The following is a 10,135-nucleotide window of genomic DNA, read 5'->3' as shown; positions in this document are numbered from 1 at the left end:
AATATTAATGAGCCCCGGGTGATCTTGTCTCACTTTTTACACACTCTGACTGGCCCTTTCCCCGGGCCTTTATCGCACAAATAAGACAGTCGGGCTGCGAATTAGCAAAGGTCTCGCATGATTTTGTCAATATTAATGGGAGATGTTAACCTTGTCGGAAAACAAGCTCAAAAAATCTGACGAAATGGAGATATCTCTCAGCTCGGAGGGAAAGTTTACAGCAGCACCTGTCAGAGACCTCCACTCCCACACCCTTCACAACATTTCAGAGCAGGCATTTGTAATTTATAAGTTTTCATATCCACATGAGTTCAGATTAATTTGGGAGATTAAAGAGAAAAATCTCTTGCCCAGCCCCGAACATGCTCCCCCTCCGAGAAAACACACACACACACACACACACACACACAGCAGATGAAAACATATTTCACTAAATGCATCTGATACGCCATCCAAACTTCCACTCCCAATGTTTACTGCCTTCAACAAATCATCTCCACTCTCTGTGAAGAGAACGGAAAACGACAGTCATTAATTCAAAATACGGCGCACAATATACAAGTCATTAAACTACAATGCGTTCGGATTTCACGCCGAGCATAACAGTGATGTGTGAAAAATATCCAGAGGGGAGAAGTGCCAGCGTTGACCTAATGATGCCAACAAAAACATGCATAGTGAATACGATGACTGCATCCCACTGTGGGATATTTTTCTTTTCATTTCATTGACTGTCACACTGTACAACTTCAGTGATTTTTAAATAATGATATTTCAACATAGAAAAGAAAGAGAACAATTTAGAACAGGACTGGTTGTTTTATCTTTATGTTGCCCTACTTGAATCCTTCTGTCCACTACATGATCATGTTGAAGTATCATGGCTTTGACCTTTAACCTCTGTGTATTTGTTTGCATGCACGTTTAGGAGTTAAGATTTACAGATAAATGAATATAAAGTCTCTCTGATAGAAAGCAGCCCCCACATGACTCAAACTTCATGTGATAGTGAAGTCATGAATTATAATATTGTAAAGCTAGTAGTTTTAAAATGACTGACTGAATTAACATCCAGAATTTAAAGTTCAGAGTCAATAAAATACAAGTTTGGTGAAAGCTAAGCTCTGATAAGTGGACAGCACATGCAGCACATGCAGCACACGGCCCGAATGACTGTCGGCTGTGTGAAGCTCCAGAGGTGATAGACGCCGAGCCTCTGGGGTTTAAATGGTTCTGCAGAGCAGCATCACATGGCCTGAGTGCTGGAAATGACACCGAGGAACCACTTGGGACCCTTAAAGAGCTCAAATTTTGAAGATCACAAGTCATGTGCGAACACATTTGAGCAAAAATCTGTTGCACTTAACTAACATTTTATCATCTCGGGGATTCTGTTGTTTATGTTGCTGTTTTTTTTCTCACTTCATCTGTAATTTTTTTCCCCTTCAAAACGATCAAAACATGTGGCAACCAATCGACGTGCTGTTATTTACGTCAGCTTTTACAGGTACGGGTTTTACTTTATCGCACCAGGTCAGTATGGTTTGAGCCTCGTGTGCCATGAACGCCTCCGTTCAGGATACCTTCAGGAGTTTTTGAGGTAGTAAGGAGTGATAAAAGCTGTGAGATCCCAAAGGAGGGCAAAACAGACGCTGTAGTCCTTTACATCAAACACCTCTAATTTACCACGAAGTCTTTGAGGAATAGTAAATAAACAACCCTGTGACTGACTTGGTTACGATCTGTCACGGGTGACTGCAAATAAACTTAGCCTAGTTGAAACAACATTCATGAATATAAATCACATTATGCTCGTCACTTTTTTTTTTTGGGGGGGGGATACTCGATTACCTGTTTTCCTGCCAAACATACAAACAAACGCAGGTGATCAGCAGGCTGAACACACACAGAAACATCCCCAAATCCCCTCTGAGAGGCTCCCATTCACAAGTCGTAACTGAATTCCATGTTTTCTTCGTATGTTCAAAGAGGGGCAAAAGTTGAGGACAATAAATTCTGAGAGAGATGATGATGAAATGATGGTGTAACCCTTACTAACGTGCCATACGTGCACTTGGCATGCAGCATGGACTTTTTTGACTTCTCGGCTCACACAAAATTCAGACGATGAATCTGGGCATCAACTGATGGACAGGCTTGTCTCGCTGTAGAAAAAAAATGTACATCTCAGATATATCTGACGTCCAGTGTGATCCTAAGTTGTTCGTCTAAATGGCTTGTTAAAGTTTGGTAGTGTTGTTTTAACAACTGGGAACGGTCATATCATCCAGGTTTTGCTCTGACACTGAGCCCATCGGACTATCGAAAGCAAGATTGAGGTGCTTTGCTGTGTAATTAACACATTTTACATCTCTTCCTAAATAATGACAGGAAAATGAAAGGAAATTGTACTTAATAGTGGAGACGACAGGGGAATGCAGCCATGCAGTGACAGGGAGCACCTTGGATTTCTCTCCTGATGCGCAAACAGGAAGCCCTCAGTGGACCAATTAATACAGACAGAGAGAGCAGTCAGCGATTTCCTGGGAGACCCGCCAACTTCACCAGCTACTACTATCTCAATCTGCTCTCCATTACGACCACATTTATCTAGATTGCATCAGGCTGCCTTTCAACAAATCTCTCAAAGCTGCGCTCATATGGCAGCAACCAAACGGTGGGCTTTTTGCTGAATAGCTCCTCTGTCCCTTTAAATGTCCGATTTTTAAAGATGGACACCGAATGTTAAGAGTCCTGCACGGGACATTTTACTCAAATTCAATATAATCTACAGATACAGAGTTTCTGACCCTGTTCGCTTTATCTGTGTGTGGAAACAACTCCTCTGCAGCCACTAATAATAATGTGATTACGAGCAATCAATACAATTTTGGATGTTTTCAGACTTCCACTCGAAACGCAGACAAGCCTCTAAGTGGACAAATCTATTACAGGCTAGACACTAGTGGCCCGTCAATATGTAAATTCAGCAGAACTGGAAATAAACCTATTGGTTTTGGCAAAATGAGACTGTCACAGAGATGCAACTCAGCAAATGAGATGGAGGAATGGTTGGATAGGGAGGGGTGTAGAAACAGAGGTGAGGTGGAAGGAAAACAGTAGGTAAGGAGGGAGGTAGGGAGGTAGGGAGGGAGGGAGGGAGGGAGGGAGGGGAGAGAGAGAGAGAGAGAGAGAGAGAGAGAGAGAGAGAGAGAGAGAGAGAGAGAGAGAGAGAGAGAGATGCAAATCCCATGGCAACAGCAACCAGAAAACAAGTCTAAAATAGGGGGCAGTGTCCGCTATTGCTATAGCAACAGGAGAACAGCACTTTTGCTCAGCTTCGGGATTTGCTGAGAGGAGAAAAAAACAAAGCTTTATTCCCCCACATAAGTGTTATCGATAGTCATGAGCGGTAACTTCATTTGGTTCTACCGTAGCCACAAAAATAAGGACTCTCAAAGTATATCTGGAAAACAATACGGAGTATATAACTCATCTTCTGTTGTTCACTGTCTGCCCCAATGAAACTGTGCAGACAGTTGACATATGAGCTGACAGGTCCTAAATAAACAACTAATAAACTAATTTGGCAGGATTACAATAGAGTAATTGAAAAATATTTATATAAAGAGATTATATTCCTGCAGTGACAATATGCATTGAGAGTTAATTATTCGTTTTCTAAACTGTATAATCAGTCAAGACTTTTCCCACCCAGGACTTGATGACCACTGATGCTGTTACTTTTCCCACAATATATATAAATGAGTTCGTAAGACAAATATCAGAGCTGCCCTCAGCTTTAACAACTGCTGCACCGATCTCCATACCCGGTTTGTTTACGTGAAACATGTGCACAGTCTGCACTGAGAAAGAGGAAGGGGAAAAAGAAAAAAAAAGATAACAACACAGTGATGCTTTGCCTTGCCTACCACCGACCAATCATATTTCACATGCAACCGAGTCCCACCAATTACAGGACGACAGTTTGAGCCCGCGCAGCCAATCGCTGTGAGCGCGGACCACTGATGCAACGGAGATGCAACAAGACTTCGACTAAACAACAAAGTGTGTTGTGAATCAAATAGTCCCTCTACAAAAACAATGCCATGCCTCGAACTTGTTATTTCTCCTCCGCCTCGAAATTTCACAGCTCAGTTGTATTTGTGACGCTGAGTTTGTATTCGCCTCTCATTAAATGACTGTTTTGTATATTTAAAATGCCCGCTGAACTTTCTTTTCATAATATATTTCTCGCTTTTTGTGTTTATTATTATTTATTTTTTTTCTTAATCAACGCGAGCAGCGTTATTTTCTACGTGAAACAAAATGTATTACAACAGCAACGCGAGAAATTATACCAAAATCCCATCGGTAATGCGTTAACGTGCTGTAACTATGACTTTCAAATCAAGCAACAAGGCGGCACAAGTACCTCGCTGCTGGTATGAAGGGAGCCCGGCGGTGGGTGCGGGACGTCCTTCGGCGGGCCGCGGAGGGAGGGGCGGAGGGATCTACTCGGAGCAGCTCGGTTTAATATCCTGGTGACGCAGTTGGTTGCTAGGTGTGAATGAACTGATGCTTTGTCACAATTACGCTGCTGCTCAGTTTACAGGTCGACCACAACAAAGCAACATCTCGTCGTTTTTGCGTTGTCCCGGATTTTCCGAGCTGAAATATGGCTCTTTAATTGCGCTCAGTTGTCGGACCAGGAAAAGAAAGACGTGCTTTGCTTCAGCAACGCACCCACAAGTGCTCTACATTTTTTCTGCAAGAATGGAGTAAGTCCAACTCTCTCTGTCCTCTCTGTCCTCTCTGTCCACACTGCTGCTGTCAAGTGTACCGTGTTGTTACAGTGATCACTTGGTTGTGTTTGGTGTGTCACATGCGGAGTGTTCTGTTCGTTGTGGGGTTTCTTTACACTTTTTACTTCTTTTTTTTTGGTATTATTATTTGTTTTTATTTTAAACTATTTGCTCAGATTTAACGCTGGTTCCCGAACTGTTTGTGGTGACTTTGATAACAATCAAGAGGAGCTGTTTTGAATTTCCTGGAGGCTATCTGGCGGAGATACAATAGATAAACACACCTAAAACTTTCTGTTGTCAGCTGCTTTTCATTTGATCTCGTGTTGTAATCTAAACTGCTCAAGTGATCAAACAGTGGTGATTAATTTCAACACAGGACGATTAGAAGCAGCTGATCCGCGTTAATCCGATTTAACCATCGGTGTGTCTCTCACTTAAAGAGACATGCTGTTACTGTGGTGCCACTTGTCAACAGCTGGGCCCTTGGTCCCTAAATCCCACGTGCTTCGAGGACATCAAGTGCATTTGGTTGAGGCAGTTCAAAGCCCAAAGGACGCAGCTCCCACTTGTGTATCACTAAATCTGAGGGTTGGGTTTTTTGGTTTTTTTTAAAAAAAAAGTTTTTGATTGTGCTTTTTCAGTAGTTGGCCTTTAGAAGCTCTTTCTTCATGAGAGTAAACTGTGGATTCTTCAAATACACACAAGGAGGCGCAGGTGATTTCTTCATTGTACCCTCTAATCAAAACAAAAAAAAACCGGAGTGATGTTGGGAAACTTGCTGAGGGCAGCACAGGCTGACATTTCTGATCCTATCAGTCGACTGCTGGATCTTTTTAAAGTCCCACAGATCTCTGATCCTTATTTCTGTTTACCCCCTAGGTTTCATTATGCTCATCCAGCCCTGCTCTCTGTGGCCCATCTGTCAGACCCTGCTTGCTCTCAGCATATGCTTGGACTTGGACTGAATCAAAGCACCAACAGACAAAATGATGGCAACATCAGCTCCTGTTTGGAAGAGTCTTCGTGTCTGCCCGGCAGACCCCCTCGCTCTCTCTCACCCACAGGCTAACCACAGCCAATCACAGGGGTGCAGGGGGGAGGTGTCAGAGGAGAGTCAGCACTTAATTGGTGAGTTGCAGCGAGCACACTTTTTTATATTTTTCCCCATTTCAGGTGGGCTCGGCACTGCACCACATTCGTCCTTCTTGAACAGTAAGTAATAAACTAGCTACGTCTGTTATATCGAGACGCTGCAACTTTATACAAATTTTTTTTTTTGCTTTGCATTTACTGTAGTTGATCAGATTATGCCTTTTAGAGAACTGCGACGTGTCCTGTAGGATTACTGCTATTTTCATACTTGCATGGACGTTTTTTTTTTTTTTTTTTTTTTTTTTTTTTAACAGCTCGTAACGAATGCAGTTTTTCTCCCCTCCTCGATAGGTGATGGTCTCACTGACTGGATGACGGAAGAAGTGGATTTCTCCTCGTACCTCCCAAACCCTCCTTCCCCTCCCTCCTCCACCAATGCCTCCCTTCCCCCTTCACCCCTTCAGAATGATATCCAGGTGCCCTCTGACTTGGAGGTCATGACCTCTCTGCTGCAAGAGGAACTTGCCCAGCTAGAGGACTACTTCCTGTCTGAACCACTGCCGGAGAAAGGGCCGAGGCTGGGAAAATGCGACAGGGGTCCATTGCCGGCGGGTCCTCAGCCGTTCAGTCAGCTGCCTTACGCATCATACTCTACATCGAACCAATCGGAATCCAGCCCACTCCTTGTTACCCTGGCAACCGGAGAACTGGACCTGCTGAGCATCTGTGGCGGGCCCATTGGGCGATCCAAAATTCCAAGACACGCCCCGTACAGCTGCGGTCGCCCCAGTGGGTGTGGTAGGAAAAGAGTTCCTGATGGTGTGAGGTTCAGCGAAGGCTATGACAACAGTTTGTTGAGCTCCAAAGGAAGTAACTCAGGTAACTCCGCTGTGACACTTACAGGTAATTACGGCTGTGTAGAGGACGAGCAGCTGGTAGGGAAAAGCTACTGCCTGGGTAGTGCAGTCGAGGTCAGACGATGTGCCGTTTTAGCCAAAGAAGAGAAGAATTGCTGTTTCACCCAAGATGTGATAGGTGGTGCGAAGGTTGTTGGTGGCGGATTTGGCTTCGGTGGATCACTTGATGTCCCTCATAAGAAAGAGGATCTGTTGATGTATAGCATGAGGGAGGTCAGCGGAGGCACCAGCACCAGTGAGCTGCTGAGCAGCATGAAAGCGAGCGTGGAGGTGACAAAAGCCACCGTTTCTTGGAAAACCGGGAGCGGCGAAGGGTGTTATCTTCCAGCGACGCCGCAGTCCGAGGCCTATCACAGTTTCTTAGGCAACATCAACGAACAGGTGAAAACAGAGAGTCTCCAGATAGCTCAACATGATTTACACTGTAATTTCCTTGAGGATCAGGGCCCTGAGTGTCTTTTGATGGCTAGGGAGAGTCTGAACCTTGACTCTTCAGGGCACAGACAAGCATGCAGGCTGAAGGAAGACCACTGTGCTATGAAATACGAAGAGGACCTCATTCCAGCTGAAGGCGGGGAGCGCAAGCAAAAGAAGCGAGATCAGAACAAAACTGCCGCCCATAGGTACGTTTCAGTTTCTGCTTGATCAAATGTGCGCGTGGACACGATGTCGCGAGTGAGCAGCTTTAATTAAATCTCCGTTTTGGTTAATGCAGGTATCGCCAGCGAAAGAGGGCGGAGCTGGATTCTTTGGAGGAACAACTGCATTGCCTTGAAGGGAGGAACCGGGAGCTCCGGGACAAGGCAGAGTCCGTAGAACGTGAAATCCAGTATGTTAAAGACCTGCTGATTGAAGTTTACAAGGCCCGTAGCCAAAGGCTCAAGCAGGACACATCAGCATAACACCACCCTGCTGCAAGTACACTCAAAGAGAGACGAACAGGGAAATGCGGTGCTTTTTGTGTCTTTAAGTTTGTCCAGAATTGAATGTGAATTTTTTTTTTTTCATGGCGAGGAGTGTAAATGCATGCGTTGCTGATGTGAATTATTTTTTACATTGTGAATCAACACTATCTAATGCTTCCATTGCTTTCACACTCAAATCACTTGAGCCTGCACTGTGGCATTGCAATGCTTTAAATGACAATCATTTTTTAGTAAATCTCGCTCATTGGGAATCTACTAATTGAAATAGGGTTATTTCTGCAGAAGTAATGTTCATTACGCAGGTTTTATATTTTTAACAGCCTTACATTGAAATTGATGTCAACAATAGAACTTGATGTTTTTTTTTTTCTATTTTATTTTATTTTAATTTTTTTATTTGCGGTTGCTGTATCGCCCTTTTCAATAGTTGTTGTCAAATGTGTTGTTGGTGTCAACGTTTCAGTTTGAACACATCTTTTAAATCAAATAGTTTTCTCGAATAATTTCTTTCAACAGCAAACATGGCAATTGGTGAGAAAATTTTGAACTGTTGAATATGTATTGACTTTTAAAGAAAGAACCGCTGATACACACAAGAGGAAAAAAAAAAAAACGTTGATCAGAAATCTAACAATTGTATAATTTTATTATTATTTTTGTGACAAAGCATTTGATTGATTTCAGGTTACTTCAGACTTTCGCTCTAAATATTTCTCTGTTAATGGAATTTGTACATTTTGAGCGTTTTACCCTGCAATTGCGCGAAACATTACTTTGTCTTCTGTATTTCCATTTGTTTTAATTTTTCAGATATTTACATTATTTTTTAATATAACAAATCAAACCATTGCTGTTTTATTTTAATAATGGTTGCAAATAATGACCAAGTTATATATTCTGTGACCAAAACATCAATTATTTTTAGAGGATGTTAAACTGACATTTAATTGTGTGGCGGCTGTAAAGTTTTCTTCTCTTGAAATTATATTGCAATTTGTACAATCTGTTTTGCAGCTCAGGATTTCTCCTCCAGTCCTACAAACATCAGATAACTTGGAGACTCAGTTTTCATGGCAAAGATTTCACTGACACAGGTTTTCCTAATGTAAGAATTGTTTTTTCCAAATGTACAAATATTGTAAGTAGCGGAGTTCTAGCAGCCTCCCTCTGCATGCCTTTGCATTAATGTACTCTCTCTCCGGAATAGACATTTTAGGGTTTCAGAAATAAGTGGAGGATTTTTTTTTTTCTCTCTCTAAACTGCTTGTTAAGGCAATACGTTTTTTAGGCCTCTGGCTGATCTGCACTAATTTGTAACAACTTTTGTATGTTCAGGGAGTGGAGTGTGTGTGAACCATTTCTTTCTGTAAAATTAACACACACACAAAAAAAAAAATCACATTAGATTGTTTGTTGAGGCTTTCGCAGCATAAACTTTAGTGTAAGAGGATACTGCTGAATTATTTTACAATTCATCTGTTGCTAGTTGAAGCAAATAACAACCACTGTTACTGTTATACATTCCTATTGCAAGGATAGTTTTATTTTCTATGCATATTTATTTTAAGACAATCTTGAATATAAGCGCTGGTGTCTGGTCAGTTATTTATTTGGTTCTTGTCACGTTGTTTGAGCCCCTGCGGTGTACTATCAACTCCGATTATTAAAACCAAAAATATGTACTGACGGCACATACCGACGCTTTGTAATTTAATAATATATGTATATTTCCTTTGTGTGATGTCAACTTTTATTTTCCTTTAGAAAATAAAGCGTGTCATAAACTTGGCCCGTTGTGGGGTTTTTTTCCGATGTTTTCTTTCCGACTCTTGGTTAAAAATGATTTTTGTCAACATAATGAGAGAATATAATATAATATAATTGAGGCTGAAAATAAAGTAATCCTTTTTGGATGACTTAAATGGAATTTTTTTTTTTGTAGGCAAAGTAGAGTTCCTTCAGGGCCTGATGGACGCGGACATGCGCTCCTTTTCGTTTCCAACCCGGCAGCTTTAGTTCCAATTACTGACAGGAAAACTTTTTTTTTACTACTATAATTATTGATTCCTTTGTGTTTAGTCACCGTCACGGTGCGAAATGCATTATCACACAATTTATAAAAAGGAATGAACAGATAATTAATCATCCTGTCATCGGAAAATGCCGTTCGCCATCTGCTGTGGCCAGCGGCAGTTAAATCAACTCGGTGTTATTTCTATAACCCACAAACGCCGATCTCGAGATTTACCACGAAGGTCTTTACAATTTTTTACAACAAACGAAAGCCAACACGGCAACATGGTCTATTAAAATATGGTCCAACCAAAAAAATTGCCTATTTAAGTTATGAAATGTGCGCAACACCTGAACACAACCAAAATTAAACGGAAAT

The 10,135-nt window shown here is 41.9% G+C and overlaps 1 protein-coding gene across 1 annotated transcript; it reads left to right on the top strand.

The window, feature by feature from the left end:
* The first annotated feature begins 4,481 nt into the window (after nt 1–4,481).
* On the top strand, nt 4,482–9,531 carry atf5a (activating transcription factor 5a). Its single transcript, XM_069716428.1, has 4 exons — nt 4,482–4,781; nt 5,688–5,936; nt 6,252–7,440; nt 7,533–9,531. Exons 2-4 carry the CDS (start codon nt 5,795–5,797, stop codon nt 7,717–7,719), a joined length of 1,518 nt encoding a protein of 505 aa, XP_069572529.1. The 5' UTR covers nt 4,482–4,781; nt 5,688–5,794; the 3' UTR covers nt 7,720–9,531.
* Nucleotides 9,532–10,135: the final 604 nt, after the last annotated feature.

The sequence above is a fragment of the Brachyistius frenatus genome, unplaced genomic scaffold (genome assembly GCF_029030835.1).
Source record: "Brachyistius frenatus isolate BFR_SWC_R1_liver_20210118 unplaced genomic scaffold, ASM2903083v1 Contig_157, whole genome shotgun sequence".
NCBI classification, from domain to species: domain Eukaryota; kingdom Metazoa; phylum Chordata; class Actinopteri; family Embiotocidae; genus Brachyistius; species Brachyistius frenatus.
This window is presented reverse-complemented; position numbering and strand designations above follow the sequence as displayed.